This window comes from Zophobas morio, unplaced genomic scaffold (assembly GCF_036711695.1).
Source record: "Zophobas morio isolate AGI-343-1 ecotype UQ-CSIRO unplaced genomic scaffold, CSIRO_AGI_Zmor_V1 ptg000024l, whole genome shotgun sequence".
NCBI lineage: Eukaryota > Metazoa > Arthropoda > Insecta > Coleoptera > Tenebrionidae > Zophobas > Zophobas morio.
The window spans coordinates 7397893-7420228 of NW_026972129.1; the positions used below are offsets into that span (position 1 = coordinate 7397893).

General features: G+C 31.9%; 1 protein-coding gene across 1 annotated transcript; it reads right to left on the bottom strand.

Moving 5' to 3' along the window:
* Window positions 1-86: 86 nt before the first annotated feature.
* On the bottom strand, window positions 87-18769 carry LOC135135462 (homeobox protein SIX6-like). Its single transcript, XM_064064519.1, has 4 exons — window positions 18353-18769; window positions 6490-6760; window positions 6185-6431; window positions 87-240 (listed from the first exon to the last, which is right to left on the bottom strand). Exons 1-4 carry the CDS (start codon window positions 18767-18769, stop codon window positions 87-89), a joined length of 1089 nt encoding a protein of 362 aa, XP_063920589.1.
* Window positions 18770-22336: the final 3567 nt, after the last annotated feature.

Consider the following 22336-nt stretch of genomic DNA (forward strand, 5'->3'; position numbering starts at 1 on the left):
AGAGTGTCCTTAACAAAGTGAAGGAAAGATGTTGTCACTTTAGTGCTGACTGGTGTATAATGCTTTTTAGGTATGAATACACCAAATTACGGTATTTGATAGTCGGAGTAACAGGAAGTAACACCGCAGTTGGAGTCAAAAAGTTTTGAAGCAGCTTGAAACGCAACCATATCGAGACTTCCTTGATGGGCTGACATCATGCTACTTTGGTTGAGTGACATGTTACCCAAAATTAGTTCCCTGTAATTCATTAAAAAACTATTAGTCAATAAAATAACTTAAAAAAAATATAATTAGAATGTACAGCTACCAATTTATCCCCAAACTTATTTTTGTTCTGCGGCAGTGTGTGAAATAGTTATTTCACCCACTCTTAACAATGTGTGAATTTTAGGTTTACACATTCAGTGAGCATTTTGTCACTCAGATATAAAGATATTAAACTCAGTGGACGAATTGTTGTTTTTTTAATTTTATAACTGTTATTTATTACATAAATCTTTCGCACGTGGTAATAATTCAGGATACAATTATTACAATTATTTGTATTAATAACTCATGTCTGAGCTCTTTCTTTTTCTTCTTTTAAGAGAAGACTAATATGCGTTGGCTAAAATGGCCAATTTGTTACTTTTTGTAAAACACATACACCGGTTCCTTTGTTGTTTCCTTAAAGAATTTTTCGAGATCTACCGCTTAAAAAACTAACGATAACGTTGAACCTCAAAAACAAACAAACGTAAAATTAAAAAAGTAGTATACATTTTTAACCATGCAAGATCTATACATTTTTTTTTTCAATAAATGGTTTTTAAGATGTGCAACATGTTTTATACTTTTACCTACCTAACCCAATCTTTTTTTAACTAAAGTATAAACACTTGCTAAAAGTTATTTATAGTATGAATTTTTTTACGTATTTTCTAAGACAAATCATGAAATTTTATTCTATAGTTTAAATTTTTGGAGGGAATAAATAAATAAATTTTAGTTGGTGTTCTGTAAAAGTTCCATAGCAAAAAAAAATAATTTTCAGGTTCTCACATAAACTTCGCTCGGATAATAAAAATGTACAGAGATAAACGACCACAATATTCATTGTCCACAGTTTACCTACATCACATAATAAAATGATGTAGTTTCTTTTTGTCAAAAATTAACTTTAAAACTTTCCCAATATGAAAGAATTTGATCGTATTTTACCACTGGGTTTGACCATAAAGATTATCAACTTTGTAGATATTTCTTCCTAGAAAGTACTGTGCAGGCAATAGATTACGTGATCGTGATACTTAATCAAGTGAACTTGTTCGTCGATGTTTAGAACTCATTGTTTTAATATTACTAGGATGAAATCAATAATATTTAATTATTATACTCCTGGAATAGATGAATGACAGTTGAATACAAAACAGTGGACCGTGGTACCTGGGCTTTTTGTTCTCAAGTCAGAAGGTTACAGATAGACATTGTGTTTCAAGAGGTTGACGACACGGAGCTTGATCATGGCCAAAGAAACAGGGTGATCGTAGGGGTCCGCTCCGGGATACTCAGTAAATGCAAGATTTTTTAATAACAACTGAGGAAGTTTAAAAACGTTTAGTATATATGTATTGTTAATATCTTCTACCGTCTAAGAATGGTTCGTTGTTACATGTTCCTTGGGATTATTTTAGCCAGGTACATGAATGATTTATCAAAATATCTCCTTCCTTTATGAATAATGTTTTTTTTTAACAGAAACATTGCTAGTCTCAAACTATCACTGCTACCATTGATTAAATTCCTCTCCACCTGTTCACCGGAAGTCCAATTCGTCGTTCCTTCAGTAAGTATCTATTTAATGACTTAAACGTTCCTATCATTGTCGCCTCACGGAACGTCAAGTAACAAAATATTTTTGGAAAACACATACAATTTAAATGGAGCATTTCTTAAATTTTATTTTCAAGCCAATATACTGTTAAGAAACAAATCTCGATTGTTGAGACATTTGAATAAAATTAAAACCCAGTGTCCTAGATGCATTTGTACAATTCCTGATAGTTTGTTGCTTTGTTAACGATGCTGAACCTAGTTTCCTAATTTCAGTTTCAGTTGGGCAGAGAAAAACAAATCAATCTTTGTTATATTCTTTTGAATACAATTGACATACTGGGTTCTACAACGATTTGGGTCATAAGCAACAGTTATAGGTACACCAACCGCAACCGTAATAAAAACGGAAGCAGCAAAATTGGCTAGTAAATACCATAATGATTTGACAGTTGATCTCTATGCTCAATTGATTGCGTTGAAAAGTTGTTTAAAATCAGAAATTTGTTAGCATTCATACCATTAAGGAATTAGAATTATCATTAATAAGTTTCAAAAGTGCTTGCAGTTTCTCAAAAATTGTAACAGCTTGCTTTATATTTTTGACCCTTCCGGTTACAACCGCATCAGCTGAAAGGAACTTTTAAAAATTAAAATTGATAAAAAATAATCTCAGAATTTTTATGAGTCAAGAACGCCTATCAGATTTATCTATACTGTCCATAGAAAAAGAAGAATTTAAGAAATTAAGATCTTCAGCTGTGGATTGTATAACAAATATGTTTGCTAAAAAAAAACAAAAGAATACCTATTTAGTATTTAATTAGAATTTTTGTTTTTTTTTAATAATCTTGTTTATGCAAGTGTGTTTGTCTGTTTTCTGAGAAAGCAGCCCTCCAAAAAATGTGAACCAAGAAATTTTGATCCAGGACCTGAGGGCTAGCTACGCCACTGGAATTAACACAACCTCTAGAGTTTTTGGAGAAGTAGATTGTAGACAGTCATTTTATACTTGCTTTTATCGAAAAACGTGTATTCTCAAAACTACAAAAATACAGATTTAAAAGTAAAAATTTGCGATTTTAGTTCATGCCGTAGGCAGTAATTATGGTGAGAAATTGTTGTTAGATTTATTTCAGGTATCCATATTTTACTTCAAAAAAAAATATTGATAATAAATGTTTATGCCTCATTCAGTCTCAGGGAAAAGCCTCAGAAATAGGGTATTGTACTATTATACATAGGTGGAAAGTATTTCATTCCTTTCCAAAATAGTTCAAAGTTTTAAATACCTTTTAAATAAGTAAATAAAACTGTCTTAATTTAACACCTTGTTTTCCGTATAATACGAGTAACTTAGCTGGTGTTAAAAAATACAAAAATTCACATTTATTCACATTACGATTTAAGTAAAGTCAGAAATAGCTCACTTCCGGATTTTTAAAAAGTTTGAAAATATCACATTGCTGACCACTTGTGAGTAAATTTATTTATTAGGAATACAGTATAAATGAACAAAATGAATTATCTTATGGTTTAATTTAGAAAAGACATATCTCAGTTCATACCCACTTTTAAGTTTAAACAGTTGTACCATTAGGCTATGAAAACTTGCTGAGCTTTATTTTGTTCTCAAATGAATTAATGATTAATGAAGCATTGTCCTATTTTTAGAGTTACAATATGTACATACGAGGTGGCCCCCGCTGTCACATTTTGACCTTCCAACGAAAAATGGGTTTAGGTAAATTGGCTCCTGAGGTGAGGGGATGATCTGTAGACATTTTATTTTCTGCTATCAGGGGTGTTATGTTTGTATGAATTACAGAAATATCATGTTTTAAAAAGCAAAAGGTATCTGCCGATTCATAAAATTTCTGTTCCTAGAAATTGGTGGCGGTAAAGTACTACATACAAAGGGTAAAATCTCTAAATCATATACTTTAACCTTGCAGCCAAATAAGAACAATAGCAATAATAATAATTTATTTAAATTATTATGTGTAATCATTCAAACATGTTTTGTGTCTGTTTTATTGTCGTAATGAACTTTAATGAAATAATAACTCTAACCTGAAACAAAAATTTTTATGTTTTCATTTTATTAAGGTTTTGTGAAAATAACCATAATTCTGTATAATCCCTTGTCTTCTTTTTCTTACCCAGCCGGAGGTGGGAGCCAACTAGTATATCTGTCGGGAGCCAATTTACCCGTTAGTGAGAGTCAAAAAGTGACCGCGTGAGTGAACAAGTATGCGCCTGTTACAATTACCCAAAGTGTGCCCTTTTGAACATAGATCACCATTATACAGTATATAGTTAAAGTGGGGATTTGGATTACTATGTCACACATGTGCTTTAATAATAGTGCCCATATTTTCTGACAATAACTACACAACGATATGGACAAACATTTGGACTCTATTATCCCCGCTTCCAACAAAATGGGGCGAGCGCACATTGAAACTGGTACTGTTGTTGTCATACTTAATAGTTTATCGTTATTTTTTATGTTTTTTTTAACTCTCTTGTTTATGAGCCTATTCTCAGCCGTTCTAATGTACAATTGGCTCCAGAAAAAACGGAAACTGTCAAAGTTAGCATGACAGATTACTCTGTGAATTTTTCTAATTTAAACCGGTCTATTCTGAAACAGGTTAGAACAATAATGATACTCCAAAAATTTTGTGTCAAAATGTTGACAAATATTTAACAAATTGACAAGTAAGGGACAGGTACATTTTACATTGTACAAAAATTTCATTCCAGTTTTTTCTGGAGCCAACTGTACCATGTACCTTTCTAAGCGACGACAAAATCTAATAATGATAAACTAGTATTAATTTAATAAAACGTCAGTTTAAAAATTAAGAGACAAACCTATATTATTTTATTGACTCAGTACTTCACAAAATACACTTTTCTGCTTCTACAATAGACATTATAGTGTAATACAGGCTGATTCAGCGTAAATGGCGAATTTGACCTATTCGGATAGGCACCCCATTTTTCTTCTGTTCCTTGATTCATAGTAGAATTTAAAAAAATATCATGAATCCAAGTTTGCATTCTTATGTCACTATCAATTTTGCGCAGTTGAAAATTATTTCCAAAATTGCCAAGATATTCATTTACCAACACAGAGAAAACGGACATGGTCTTAATTTATGGAGAGTATCAAAAAATGCTTTAGTGGCGGCAAATTTGTACCCCAGAGATATCCAAACCGTAGATATCCAACAGATAAAATTTTCAAAAGACTCGAAATGAGTTTAGAAAACGATTGCCCTGTGAGTAGACGGAGAAGTATTTTAATTGTTACACATTTGGCCAACGAAATCTGAGTTTTAGAAACTGTTTTAGAAAATCTGACTGACTTTCTTTGAAGATTAGCATTTTACATGTTCGGATATAGCAGCTGCAAAATGATTTCAATTTCATCAACAACATTTTGTTTAGTGAGGAGCCAAATTTGCCTCATGATGATTATTTAATTTTGCTTTACATTTTTCTTGGCAATTTTGTTGGCTTTGCATTGTGATCACATAAACATTTACACGCCTTTGCTGATAGATATTTAATTTTCTAATGCAACTGTGCCTCTAATTTAATCAAAATTGCCAGAATCTTTACACTTTTTCTATTCACGGTATTTTGCATTTTATATACGTTATTTTGTGACAGACATATGTGAAGTTTCAGTTTTTTTAAACTCTAAAGCGATTTTACTTCTAAATGAAATTTGATTTTGTAATTTTATTTTATCTTATTCAACATCACCTTCGCTTTACACTCGTTACATAATAACTGTAATTCCCCGAAAAATGTGCTTCTTATAAGTTGCTTTTATGTCATATACATAGTTGAATCAGTGTAAGCGGATGCAATATGTGTTGCTCAAAAATTTGAAAACAGGCCATATTATACCAAAAAAGATTCTTAAACATGGAGGAGTTATGCTTTCATACAGAGATATTCTTTAGGTGGCAAGTAAAACGAGGCCTGAAGCAACAGCTGCGATACGACGAAAAATGTGTAACATATTTAACATCTGACATGAAAAAAGTGTACCATATTTTTCAAAATCACTCATACCCATCTACAGTTTTTTTTTCGACGGTTTAAAATAAATAAACACCTACTAATGTTCAGATTTTAAACTAATTTTATATTTTAATATATATGTGGGTATCTGCTCTTGCTTAATTTCAAAAGAATAGTTGACAATTAAAACCAAATGCCGCTTAATTTTACAGTTGGTGGGGGTATATTTAGAGTTCATCCCCCTTGTTAGATCATTATACACTAAACATTTATCTACAGAAAAAAATATGATTCCAACATTACAGTAGATAGATCAGCTACTAACGGCCTTGGTTGTGGCGTCCTGTCTCGTTGTCTTCTGTTTTTGAACCAGTTTGAAACTTGAGTTAACGTTAATCCAGTTCTTTTCGCTAAAGCTCTCTTCTCGTCTGGAGTTGGATATCTATTTCTAGAATAGCACTCTTTTAAAGCATTTCGACTACGTTCTTTAAAGCAATACACGGTTTCTTCTCCATCCCAAATAGTTTTCGGTAAGGGATACTTTTTTCTTAGTCTGTATTTATCAACTGCACCTTTAGCGTAAAAAAACAAGCAAACACTAGGAATAAAAGTTAATTCCGTTTAACATACCTAACGGTCTGCCTCTCACTTTTTCTGCTTCATTATAATGAGCTTTAAACCATAACGTTTGTAATTCGGCATGCCACCTTTGATTAAACGAATGTGATTCTAAAATAGAATATAATTCGTGATATGATCCTCTGTAGAATGCAACAGCAGCCCGTGCCCTAAGAATACTCTCATTCCCTCTCAGTAGTTCCGACGGCGGCAAGGACCACAGAAATGCTGCCAGTCGTTCTATATCACCTCGCTGATGAAGAGCTTCACACATGCACTGCACCTAAACATAAAACTGGCTCTTAAAATGAACAGCAGAAAGAGATTACAACTAAGGTGCGATACTTTAAATGTCTAACCTAGATGAGCTGGTAGTTTAGAAACGTTAGGTAAAGTTAAATGGGGTACAGTAATATCTAACCGAAAAAAGTGAACACATTGAAAATTGGTGCTATCAACGACATGACTTTTTATTCAAAAGCCAACGTAGATTCGAAATTTAAAGGATCGCACGTTAGATATATGGGAATAATAAGATAATTAATTATCACACGGTGTATATAAGTGTATTTATTCAGTTCTAGGTATAACAAATAAAAAATAAAAAAAAAACAAAGATACAACTTTCACAACATGTGTCTAAATCATGCGTAAGTGTCTAAATCATGCGTAATTTCTTTAAATGACAGCAACACCATTTTGTACTGTTGAATGACATTTTTATATTTCATTTTTTCCATTAAACAGTTTTCTGAGATCTTAAAGAAATAACTTTCAAAAGTTTTCCAACGAAAATTATATGAATATACCAAAACTGAAGTAAAAAATATATGAAAAATGAGAGGAATAAACTTTGAGCAGTGATACGAAATACGTTTCGTCCCTTCGTTGTACTTACTCTCTTCGAAACATTTTTTCTTCGTAACGAACGACTCGTCTTCGAAATACAAGACAACTGACAAAGGCAACAGCAAACCAACAAGTTTCAAATTCATTATGGCGGTACTTTTTATTAAAAGGTTCAGATAATGTAGTATAACAAAGGTCCTGATAACGTTCGATTATGTGTTTTGATAGGGATCCAAAGAACTGCTTTCTTTTGATCTGTTTTTTTTTTGGCAGCTTAGAATCCCATCATTTATGTTACATTTGTTGATAACTGGGTTGACTAAATCGTCAAATCAAGTCGTGATGGGGCGTGTAACGTTTTAGTTTTTTTAGAGCTTTCTCAATTGGTGTTTTTTTTTCTATTGCTTTGTTTTGTTTGAGAGCTAATTAACAGCGTTTTGAATGTGATTTTTCTGATTCACATGTTTTGAGTGTGATTTTACAAGGGGGGAAAGAGAACATTGATTTACTGCAATTCTAGAAACTGCAATAGTTATTTATGTACCAAGTCAGTAAAGTGATTCTTTATCGAACGAGTCTGAGATTATGAGCCGAGCGAGCGAAGCGAGCGAGGCGAGTAACAGGCGAGTTCGATAAAGATCCTTTACTGACGTGGTGCATACAAATTTTTATCGCCAACCTTAAAAATTTATAATTAAAAATAATGGAAATGTTATGACTTATCACATTTTATTATGACAGTAAACGTATAATAACAATGAGTCAAAAGATATCTACTTATTACTTGTTATATTAAATGTAAATGTACAACCTGACGGATAATAAAAATTGAGTCCTGAAGTCGAAGGAGTTTGAAGTGAAAATGTTTGAGGATTAGCCGTGCTAATAATTTCATTAGGTGAATCTTGAGTAAAATTATCATTGGCAACAAATATGTTGTCAGTTTGACTTTCACCTAAAATTGTCTCTGCGATTTTCTTTTTATTGAGCACAGATTCCTCAACATAGGACTCTGCAATCGTATCAGAACTTTTCTCGTTGGAACCGTGACAGTGACAGACAGAATGTCATACAGTCATGGTTATGTTGACAATTATGAGCGGCAGGTAAAGTGCTTGATTTTTACAGTAAAATAAAGTGTTTGTTTACTTCCGAAAATCGCTATGGTAATGCATGTCTCTATTGCCGGTTGGCGATAAAAAAAATTACCGTCATGCGATGTTATTAAGTACCGCAGAGGTCAAGAAAGACGTACAAGAGAAGACAAATGAGGTATACGACGGCCTGATAAGGGTAGTGGTGCAAAGAAACCAATTCTCCAGTACCATTTGTTATCAATTATCAATTTCGTAACGAAACTAGTTTTGTAACAGTTCTTGTATCTGATCTTTCGAATTTGTGGAAACAAATAGTTTTAAAAGAAAGAAGAATAATTTAAAAAATGTCCCGGTATGTAGTAATGTATCACTGAAAAGGGCACCATGATGGCCATATGCGTGTATACGAAATTTTTTCTCCGTATGCAAAAATGTAGATTTGGAAATATTTTTAAATCCGTGTTCTCCTGAAATGAATTTAATTTGATGATTAAGAAAGGGTCAAAAAAAAAATTATGTCTTTAGTTATTTCTAGTCGACACACAATGAAAAAATCAGGAAAAGAAATATGTTGGTAACGGAATACCACTAATTTCACCTTTCTTAGATTGTCAGCCTGCTACTGTGATTAAAGTTGACATTTGAATTTTAAAACTCCACAGACAAGAATTATTTCCTCGCCAACAATTTGGGTTATTCATAATTCATACTTGCTGATAATTATCGTAGGTAAGGATTGAGCAGTGAGTGAGCTTGTACGTAATATCTTTTCTTTTGCGTTCTTGAAAACAATCTTAACAACGTTAACGTGATAACGTCAACGTGATTTGAAATGTCAGATTATCAAGTGACAGAATAGTTACTAAAATAAATTATTAAAATCCACATTTACAATTCAAAATCCATACTTGCAGTCGGCGGACATATGAAGCTGGTACAAAGCTGGCAAAAGAAAATACGGATAGACTAAAAATTTATCCTGCGTAAATTTGTTTTCTTACACCAGGTTATATACCATGACAGGTGGATAACGCATGAGAAAAATAAACGTCAGAGTGACTATGGAACAAGGGTATGGAACGAGTTCATGATCTTCATTTTCAGTGGTAATTTTTGGACGTTTTGTGCCTGGTTTCCGTATTATGGACCCAAAAATTTCAATTTTTCTGTTAGCCAATAAAATGTACTTTTGCTGACATGCAGTTTGTCACCCTCGTCAAGTCTTTGTCAAATTATATGCTTCTGAAAACCAGTTAAAGGCATTTTTTGATTTCTATTGCAAAATTTGAAACTGTCAAGACGATAAATTAAATTAAATTTTTAATTCATTTTGAGTAACAATTAAGCAGCTTGTTAAACATAAAATTTTACGTGTACCAGTTTTATGTCAACTGCCAAGTGACTTTTTTTTCATTGTGCATCGACAATAGGTGTAGCTATAGCCCCTAGAAAACACATTTCTAGGGGTTATAGGTGTAGCATATCAAATAGTTTAGTTGATAACTTAAAATGTTTACATTTACTTAAACAAACCACTTGTTGTCGAAATCCAAAAGGTTCTGTCTCGTAATATTTATCAGGGCGGGTTAGCACACAGCAGACAAGATCAAAGTAGTATAAAGAAACTTGGTATGAGTCAATTTCAAGTTAGAATTTCTATTTCAAAATTTGCTTGCACATCATCAATATGTATTTTTACAAGGACAATTTGGATAGGTACAGTGTAATACTAATAATAGGAGCATTATGTTCCTAAATTTTTGGGAAAATCGTGTGAGAAAATAAATTGATTCATTCATTAACTTCTTTGACTAAACAATAAGCAATTCTAAAAAAAATGTGAATGCACTGATGAACCACAGTATAGACTCATCATATTTTGCACATAAACTAGAGGTACAGGAATATGTTATTTTGTAAAATTTAAAACACATGTACAATGTACAATTTTTAGATGACATCATCACATTATTGGTGGGGATTGTTAGGCGAAGTTTGGTAAGCGTTTTACCATCTGCACTATATTCATAACACATGTAAAATTTTACAACAATCGATCCGGTAGTTTCGGAGATTATTAAACAGACAACCAGACCGAGCGAAATAGGAAGCCTATTTTATCGTACACCAGGTGTCATACGTTGAAAAAATATGAAAGGATGTAATAGAGTGCATTCCTCCAATGCACCCTATTACAATACTTCCTTAGCTTACTCTGGAGAAGTAAAAACAATCAAAATATTAAAACGCAGAATGGCTACTTTTATTTATAAATTTTGAGAATGTAATTGTAATATAACATCGACGAGTACTTCATTACACTCAACAATATGTTCAAAAAATCTCTATTTGCTTCTAAACATAGTTTCACCTTGATTATAAGCGATGCTTACCTATTTTTGACACGCTTTTTCAAACGTTCCACGTGCAAAATATACACTTTTCTCACACAGCGTTGTGAGTTTCTATTACTTTATTTCTTCTTAGAGCGAACCCTGCTGCTGAAAAGTTACTTCTTAGTTAACTAATAAACTCATCTCGTTTTAAATTATTTTGAATTTTCAACCGTAGCAACTACACTAATAGGAAATATTTTATATTTGTTATGGAAACAGTTAAAATCTGGGTTGATTTTTAACCTCTTGTTGATAAATCACATAGAAGCTTCTCTAATGAACTGCTCTCTCTTTTCAGTTTTCTTTCCTCTTCACAATATTGTTTTATAAGAAAAGGCGCGTTATCTGCAACCAGGTATCTTTAAAACATTTGCTTGATTAAAATATAATGTTATTAATTACTATTGCATCACATATTTGAATTACATCTTTGAAGTTAATAAAATGTCAAATTTTCTTAGGTCTATAATATAATTTTTTTCTTGTTTAATTAGTAATTACGTCATCGGACAATGAAAAAAACCACTTGGCAGTAAACCTTCGTAAATGCCCACAATGTGAGTTTTGAATTGTAAACCTGGATTTTAGTAATTTACTTTAGTAACCATTCTGTCACTTGATATTTTGACACGTCGTCTTCGTTGATTCACTATTAAAGTCTCTCCAATTGGTTACAATCGTCCGACTTGTCAAAAGGAAAAATATCAAAAGATGTCACCCCCTTCGGGAGTTACAGGAATCTGTAATTAATCCGTTTTGTCACGCGCCAAAACAGTTTGTGCTTGAATTGATATTATCAAAATGTCCAAAAAATATTGCTCTGTGCCTGCTTGTGGGGTAATCAAGGATCCTAGAGAGCACAAAATAATGGACAGATTCCCTTCAAACACTGTGAACAAAAGGTTGTGGTGCAAAAAGGTTTTTAATGCTACAAGTAGGTACCCCAACATAAATCTTTTACCTAAGGGAATGTATACCCATTAAAACCATTTCAGGTGATAATATTGCCAATAATTTATACATTTGTGGTAAACACTTTTGAGAGAAGTTGTTATTATTCAAATAAAAGAATTAAACCCGGCTCTGTTCCTACTTTGTTCCTCCATGGTTCCAAGTCACCGCTACCTGTTCCTACTTCTTCAAGCTACCCAGCAAGCACTAAACGTGATCCAGAATGCAGCTTCATAATTCCTGAGACACATTCCGATAACAATGTAAACACCTCAAAGAAAAATTTTCCTACTGCATATCCCTTTGAAGACCATCCACGCCCATGGCGTTGTGACTTTGGCACCGGTACCGAAATTTTGCCTCTTTTTCAAGTAAAAACCGAAATACATGATGTCAAATTGTGTCAAAAAGTCAGACCATGACAGACATTTAGCCGACATTACAGATTCCTTTCCCTCCCGACGTATGCGTCCTCACATGTCACATTTAAGGGATTGGAGAGACTTTAATAGTGAATCAACGAAGACGACGTTTTGACATATCAAATCACGATGAGGTTAGCGATGTTAAGATTGTTTTCAGGAACAAACAAAAAAAGATATTACACACAAGCTCACTCACTGCTCAATCCTAACTTACGGTGACTAATCCAAACTATTTGCGAGGAAATAATTCTTGTCTGTGGAGTTTTAAAATTCAAATAATGTCAATTTTGATGATAATTAGCAGCCTAATAACAATAACCTAAGAAAGGAGAAATTACTGGTACGCCATTATCAACATATTTTTTTCCTGTTTTTTTTTTTTTTTTTTTCATTGTGTGTCGGCATTTCTCGGCAATGTCAGTACAATTATATTTTAAAGAGAAAAATATAAAAACCTGTAATCATCAAAAAAAAACCCAAAATTACAACGTCTACAAACACACTGAACATAACAAAATAGTAATTTTCAATATTTAAAAAATTATCCGGCAATTTGTGTAGGAATAAAAATTATCAAAACTAATTGTTTTATCTCGCTCCACTTGTATAAACTGTATCAAAACTTACATCCACTTAAAATTTAAGATGTGTGTCTTGGATATACCTATAATATGTATGTTAGGTATTGCTGATAAAAGCCGGGCATAGAGACCGAATCATTGCTGATTTAAATGTTTTGTTTACACCGTTACCATGGAAACCACACGTCCTAGCCATTTCATTGAATGGGACGGCGGTCCCTTTCTGACAGTGCTCGGCAGGGTTTTAATTTTCATGCTGCGCGAAATAGACGTAAAACAGGTATGATAAATATTCTTGGATAACCTTCTCGGTAATACGAACATTCGGAAACAACTAAACACCAACTATTTTAATAATATTCGGGCACATACCGCAAGGGTCGACAAAAGTTGCCATATACCTATAATATGATTGATAATGTGCATAAAATTTTGTGGAGTGAACGTGGACATGATGAAAGTAGGAAACCACAAAATCTAGGTATATTTCCAGGTCTGATTGATTTTACGGCTGAATTATCTACTTTATCAGATCATTTGAAAGAAGCAACGGTTTTTAAAGGAACGTCTAAAACTGTCCAAAATGAACTTTTGATGCCATCAACGTAAAATTTTGACCGAAGGCAAAAAGGTATGTGGACAAATCCTTTTTTCCTTTTATGGAATGTATTTTTGTATTTATTTTCGTCACACAATTTCGTCTATTAATTGGTAATAACAACCTGTTTTATTTCTTCATATTTAACTCATGAATCAAATCGTGTCCCCCCCATATATAAATATGCTATAGATACACTGAGATTATAATAACACCTTTTCTAAAAGAAACATCACATGAAAAGAATGTTTTACTGATTTTATAAAGACGAATATAAAGTTTTATTTTGAACTAATGTAAGTAAAGGAAAAAAATTGATCTAAAGTTATTTATACAGAACTTTCCTCGCCCCTGAGATACAGGCGAATTTAATTTTTTTAATGGGAGCTCCTGTAAGTTAAAATATTTATATATGTGTGTACTGTTAAAGTAGAAGTAAAGAAACATGCCCATTCGGCTTTTTAGGGGCGCCGGTCTAATTTTTTCCTGCGCTAGTTCAGCACATGCAATTCTCCCCTGGAAGTATGGAATGCGTATCTTTCAAGCAAGTTTTTCCATAACAAAATTTTATGGTGACGTTATCAACATGCAAGCAAAGACACGTATATCAACTTGAATAGATGCAACGTATACTAAGATCACTTTAAATACATAGGTACTAATAATATTTTACAACTTTAGTCAAACAACCCAACCCGCAAAACTCTAAAACCATAAATTATAACACCACGCCAAAGGCCATCTGCTTGGGGCAACACAGGAAATTCTGTAGGCACGCGACATGGTTTACAAGTTTACAACGACCCTAATGCGAAAAGCCGATTCGCCGTTGTCAACCAAATAATCGTAATTTTGTCAGAAAATTTTATTAGTATGCTTTTAAAATGATCTTACTATAATATTAATAATTAGTAGTGTAACTCAAACGTTCGAGAAAATAGGGTGAGTTGTTCTCGATTCGATCAGTAAATTGGCTCCATCATTTTTTTAATTTTGTTTTTAATCTATATAAGTATTTACAAAAAATATGAAGGCAGTGATAAACTACAAACATAGACTCATGATACTTTTCAGATTTCTATATAAATTTTAGGATGACGTCATCAGTTTTGTTTTTTGAGAAGGAGAAAAGTATATGAATGTTGATTAAGAAATTTCCATTGCTACGATAACCTTAAAACGTTTTCAATATTTCAGAGCATTCAGTTTTCCAGCTTTAAAATTAATTCTCAAAATGTTGTAATACAGTTTCGATTTTTTTTTATCAAAAATCTGGATATCTAGGATAAAAATACAACACGAATTTACAAACTACAAGTTCTGTAGTATTTTATTTTATAAAATTTAAATAAAATTCACCAGTTATAAATTTGGAGATGATGTCGTCCCATTGGTGGTGGCAATGATCACGCAAATTTTGGTTAGTGTTTTACCATCTGACAATATTCCTAAATTTCACAACAAATTGGTTCAGTGGTTTCGAAGATGTCTAATAAAAATCGACACAGACGACAGACCGGCGATAGACAGACAGACAGACAGACAGACAGACAGACAGACAGACAGACAGACAGACGACAAACAGACAGACAGGCAACCACAGGCAGACAGGTAGACAGACGTATAGACAGACGACAGACAGATAGATAGACGACAGACAAGCAGACAGACCACAAACGATGAAAGTAACCATTCATCGGATAGACCCTATTACAATACTTCCCTAGCTTACAAAAGTAAAAATAGATTAATTTTTGTTGGCAAAAAAACTGGTGTTACATGAACTGTGTCAATTACATATTTGAAATAATTATGCTCTAATCGATTTGAAACCAAAACTTGCTTTAATGTCCAACAATATTGAGCGATATAATTCAAAGAAGTAGAAATCTGACAGTGTAATCTTTTTTTTTTCTAGAAAAACGCTTCAAATTTGGCATCCATCCGGCGACTGGCTACTTTCATATTTTCTACACGTTTCAAGACCCCTAGAGTGCTAAAAAAGGGGTCTACTGTTTCCGTCTGTCTGTCTATTTGCTGTTTGTCCAGGTTTTTTTAGACAGAAACCACAAGACCAATTGTTGCCAAATTTTATGTGCACATCATATGTTAGAAATATCGTGTAGATGGTAAAAACCTAACAAAAATTTGCCTAATCATCCCTGCCAAATGTGATGACATCCCCTCAAAATTGTTCATAGTAAGCGGGATTTCAGTTTTATAAAATAACGTACTCCTCTACTTATTATTTAAGAATCCGCTTTGAGACTTTTCCTGATGCATCCAAATTTTCGCAAAAAATGAAATTTACAGCAAATTTTTATACGAATACAATTCTAGGTATTCTAGAATTTTATTCGTTAGCGTATCGCGCAAACTGTTCGTCTTAGGACTTTTAAAGTGAAAATCGCACACGTTCGAATGTGGCATGGGGTTTTTTTGTTTCTTGCAGTGTCACTGCTAATACCTACATTTTTATTGATCAAATTTCAAAAACAGTACACCATAATGCTTTATTATTAGTACTACACTGCACGTGTCGCAATTGACATACGTGCCCTTGCTGAAATAGGAACCATGTATGTACGTTACAAAACACACCGAGACCTAATCTAAACGACCTCCTTTACCAGTATTCTGAAAATATTGCCGCTGTCGAAACGCGGTTTTAAAGGAAAATGTAAGTATAACCCACAGGGAGATTCAGCAAGAATTAGGGGTTGGATTATCTGCAGTAGATACTATTTTACACCAGCAGTTGTATGAAAGAAAGTTGATGATCCGATAAAACCTACATTTGCTTATTGAATAATAAAAACAAGAGAGTTTTTATATAAATCTGGTATGCAACTTGTAGATACTTTTTGTTGTTCACTATCAAAAATTGGTCTTAAATATGACGCTTATTCCCACAACCCGAAAACAGACAAAATATTTGCCGACGCATTTCACCAAACACGTTGGCCTTATCTAAACAAAATTAACTTTGTTTTATAATTATATATACAGGGTGACCAAAAGAACAAGAGTGAGTCTGTTATTACTAGATTTACACTGCACCTATTCCAATTGATCTACGCCTCGAAATTAAATTTTATAATTTTTCGAAAAAGGTATTTTTGTTCCACTGTACTTCAGAGGCAACGAAAGCTCTGTCCAAATAAAATAATCTTAGACCAAATTTTTAAAATAGTTTGAAAAAATTAAACTTGTATTGTCAAAAGCACACTGATTTTGTAAAAATTTTAATTTAAAATTTCCATTTTTGTCTCTATTTTAGCAGAAACTAGGCCCATCATATAAATAGCATGATGGATCACTCGGTTTATCGAACTCATCATATCTAAGAAAACCTACGAAAAATTACTTTTATCAACCTATGTCCAAAGTTTTAGTTTCATAACGAAAAAGCTACTATGATATTTTTAGATGCATCATTTAATCTTAATACTTAATAAGTATATAAAGTCGCACTTTGTAATATTAAATATTCATGCTCAGAAACAAAACGATACCTTTAAAAAACAAGTTAACAGAAACTTTTATTCACCGATAAATGTGTTATGAAGGTTAAAATGTCATCAAATGATTCTAAAATCCGTAAATAATGTGGCACCCTATATATATTTATAAGTGTCACTTCCAGTAAACAAAAAAAGAAAAAAAGAAACCATATATCCGAAAATGATAACAGAATTTAACACAAAAGAATCTTCCAAATATTAACCTGTACAACAAAGCAAACAGAAGAGAATCGCAGTGCAATACTTGTTTATATTTTATTTTTGATTAATCAAACTGAAAACATTCTTGTAGTCGCAATTAATGAAGCTTTAAACCAACCAATACCGAAATTTGGCACTGAAGCAGAAATCAAAAGCTTTTTGAATTATGAAACCTAAAAGCAGTTTGCAGTTCTCTTCAAGTTTTTCAAGTCGGTAGTGCCAAATAAGATAGAGACAACAGACAAATGGATAGTTTATTGCAATGAAATAATAATAATTGAAAGAAGAGACAAAAATTGCTACCGAGACACCTCAGTTAACTTCAAGTGAATTTTTTTTCGAAAAAACCAAACTGATGTTTAGCAATAAATGGATACAAAAATTAAAACTTGAAAAACACTCGAATTGCGGTAGTGAATAAAAACGATCTAGAATGAAAGTTTATGTAAATATTTTTGTCTAGAAAATAATATTCTTATAAAATTATTGTTGAAATAAGTTTTATAACACATACCTATTTCCCCAGCAAATAATTGCTGTAACACGTACTGGGTACCAAATAAAAATCAAAGATACACTTGTTAACACATTGTTGTGTCCTATAGCATCCAAGAGTTATTATTTTCTTAAGTTTATGTATTATTCCACTTATTATATCATGAATGACCGTTTTTTGATTTAACTTTTTAATGTATGTATCTACATTACATTTAAATATTTCGTTCATTGATGCTGTGACGATTTTACTAATGTAACACAGGTTACAAAATATGCACAAAATCCCTTAAATCTTCCACAATTGACAAATATTTTTTTAAGGTTTAACAATTCAGAAAAACGTCCAATCAAATGATAGTAAGTACTTTTTAAACCCGAATTAGGAAAATGTAATGTTTTTTTGGCTCCACGGAAGGCACAAAGAATTGAACTCAAATTACTCTAAGTTTTCCAAAAACGAAAGTGTTATGTTAGAAGATGGGTATGGTTTTGTAATAATGATGTAATAATAAAGATTTGAAATACAGTGTTTTCATTCCACATGCTTCATTTAAAGGTTACTTTTTACTTTTAGCTAAGTGAAAAATCATTTGACCCATTTTGAACATTTTTGTAAAAATACATTAGAAATGTAGGTACACGACAATTGCAATTTCGTTAATTATTTACTATACAGGGATTACTCATAGATTAGACAAACAATTTTCACATGAATGCACATCTGTCGAATGTACAGGAGGATTTTTATTACTTACTTGATCAGGTGAAAATCCAATAGATTTTTTTCCATACGAATCTACACCATGCAAGTGAATACTATTGTTTTCCATATTCTTTTTATTGTAGAATTCAATTAAATTTTTTCTGTGTTCACCGTTGACGTCAATTTTCTTTTCATAGTTATCCACAAAAAACGACAGTCTTTTATTTACCTCATCCACTTTAGTCTTATGAACACTATTCGCACTAAATTCATCTTTTTTGAAACTTTCAATCTTTCTTGTTATTTTTTCGTTGTCACAAATTTTCCTTCCAGGCTTATCACTGGTAAAGTACGAGTCCAATTTTCCATTTGTTGTGAAAAATAAATTTTCATTATAGTAATTTATACTTTGGCCGAAACTCCCGTTGTTTGAATCGTTCGACGTGCTCGATGTTCCATCTGCCTCCATGTTAAACCTGTTTTAAGTCATCTTAACCCACACAGTATTATTTCTATGCCCAATTCAAAACTACTTTAACCATAGCAAAATTTATTTTTACACTTCTCACCAACGTAATGCGTGATATTCACTAACAGTACATTTTAGTGAGGCTTGTCTACGGCAAGAACATTTTCCCTCATGCTCCTCCCTTCCAGCCGACAACCAATGAGATGCGACTTTAAATATTGTCATGCCAACAGCCCTTGTGTACCGCCAATGGAATGTTGATGAATATAATTTTAGCAGTAAGGGCTACATTCTCCATAAAAAACTTACATATCTGCATATGAAATGTCTAAAAACTGTATTGAAAACTCAATAGACTGAAGTAGTTGCTATCGGTTTCAGTCGCATTTGAATCACCGCTACGTAAAAGGGTTGCTTTATTTACATTATTATTATTATTGTACAGAAGAATCAATTTTGTGATCGGCATGATTTATGCGAAAATAAATCAAAATTAAAAACGACAAAACTAAGTGTTTGTCAGTTCCAGAAATTCCACAACGTCTGAAAGGTGACTCGTATTTGCCTATCAAGTGAACCGACACGTTAGGCACCATAAATCTTGAAAAATTTATGGTCACCCAATTATAAACAGAGGTTTTAGACGCGTTGTGTGCAAAAAGTTGGTGTAAAAAAATTTTGGGAATATGAAAAATTTTGCCTTTATTATCTGCTTTGCACCACGTGTCAGTTGGTAGGCTATTGATGCGTACGATTAAAAAATTGTAATTTACGATGTTATTATATATTATTATGTAATAATAAAAATGCAACTAATTTTAAAATAGATCCGTTTATTCACAAATGATGTAGGAGTATTTAAAAGCATAAGCACAACGACTACTGATGATTTCCAAAATTTCATTACCGAGTAATTTAAAATTTTAAATTTGCCTTACATTATTCTGAAAATGGTAGAACAGTAACCTAAATTTGTATGTTTATGTCTTCAAAACGATTATGAAGTAATTTTTAAAGCTATGTTCAGTAATTTTTACTTGAAACTTATCGTGTAACACATTTAATACTTCTTAGCCTTACATGTTTTATTTTACTTGATCTACATAATATATTAAAAAAAATGCAATAGAATGTTATAATTTATCCTAGAAAATACACAAACAAATTGTTGAAATTTTGCGACGACACAAACACTAAATAAATAGGTGATTAAAAAACAATTAAAAATTTCATGTAAAGTACTTATAGCTTAGTAATCTATTAGTTAACAAATACGTTGCATTATATTTAAAGCAAGAATTATATTATATGTTTATCGCACTAACATTTTTTTTTATATAATTCGACATCAATTAATACAATACACAACGAGTGTTCAATGGAAAAAGTCATCACTCATCAAGTTGGCGTTGTTTTCTGTTTAATAGCAGAAAACAGCGAAAAAACCCATGTGTTTGTTAATCTATACTGTCGTATCGTGTATAAATGTCATTTGACAGAGTTGTTAAAAATCGTTAAATTTATTACACTGAAAAATCAGGTTAGGTTGTAGGTACATACCATTCCACGTTGTTGGCTGTCATCTATTAAATTTTAGGTTTATTGCAGACATCACAACATTTACAAATAATCAGTGCCAACTTGAATTCACTTGAACACTCCATACTTAGAGACTATGGGAAAAAAAGCACAGACAATGTACGTAGTTGATTCAAAAGCTTTTACTTCTAGAAGTGCAAGGAAGCATTGTTAGAACAATTTTCGCGAATGTGTAATTTATACTATGTAAAAAAAGGCAATCTTCAGAACTACGGGAACAAATACCTATTACTTTGAAATTTTATACACTGACCGGCAAAAAAAACGGCTATCCTGGGATACTGTTTCTGTTACTTTCTTAAATTAAATTTAATTGTGTTTTGTGTGTCTTTTTTTAGCTAATTTGTAGATCCTGTGTCAACCAGTGAATGGTTCTCTAATACCTAAAATAACATTCACTAATTAAATTAATAACTGTTAAAATGATTTCGCGAGATATTTCAGGATGGCCGTTTTTTTCGCCGATCAGTAAATTTTAACACTACTATCATAATCGTAATATATATATCTGGTAAAAAACGAAAACGCACAAAATATTTTCGCCAACCATGTTGGCATTATCTAGACAAAGCTAAACTCATCATATTCATCAAAAATTTTACCACCTCACACAAACTATTTCGTAAATCTCGAAGCATTTCATACTGTTAAAAAAAATATGTTCTGAACACCTATGTCAGAGATGGATAACCAACATTGTAAGTTTTAGTCAAATCTTAAGTCAACATTAATTAAAATTTGATTATTTATCCTTTTTAGAATGTTGATATTATCTCAAATGAATAGATATTAAATGAAGTTTTACAGAAAAATATAACACATTTATTTGAGTATTAATCTCATGATTTTTCAAGGTTCACAACTTCTAGAATACTATAATTTATCGGCTTAACCACACGAACATTTTGGTGACCTCATATGAAATTTAAAAAAAAATGCTTCAGAGTACAACGTTAATATTAAATTTGTGCTTTGGCAGCATATTTTTATTGCTTAAAATTTCTTACACTTGATGCCTTAAAATAATACTGAATGAAGCAATATCTAAAAAAAATTACATAAAAGTCTATTAAAAATATGCACCTAAGTAGGGTCTTAATGGTATTTTTGTCATATGGTTTTATTTTTTATGACTGTAACAAACCGATTTAAATATACCTACCTTCAGTTTTTTTTAAAATAGTCCTATTTTTTATTATTATTATTATTTTTAAAATGTTTCATTTAATGTTTCTGAAATTCTATAAGAAAGTAACGTCATGAGAGTGCCATGTGATATTTTAAATTTCTGCTCTCGTTGGTCATAACGCGTACGTCAGCAATGCAATTGAAACGGTTAACGTAAGCGTCATGGCTAACTAGAGCAGAAATTTAAAAAATCACCCAATATTTTCGTAAAATTAAACTATTTATCGTTAAGAAAATTAATAAATATATAAATTACTGAAGAATACGTTCTGATTCTACTTCAGGAACGAGAGACGTTCTATCTAAATGACTGTAGATAAATTTATTAAGAACAATTTAACCTTGCCTGCAATTGCCTGTATTTAACTCCAACAAAAGTATTTGAGAGGATTGAATTTTGCGAACTCGCGCCTAATACTTAATTTTTCACTACATATTCCCACATAAAAATGTTTCCTCATGCTGAAACTTCATAACATAATCAGACAGCAAACCCACGAAGGAAATATAGTAGAACACTATCAGAAATGTATGATCCATGGTTATGCAGCGATTATTTTATTGAAACATTTTGAATCATTTTGTTGGGTAAATATTTTATAAATGTAGTACGTACAATTTTCACTTTTTTTTAAGGAATGTGTTGAACAATCAACAAAAATGTCAGATTTAAAACTATTACTTATTTCTTTTTTTACCCAGCTCTTACAACTTTATTCAGATAGCACTAACAAAATGTTGACGATTTTTAAGAAAACTGGTAAAACAATGATCACATAA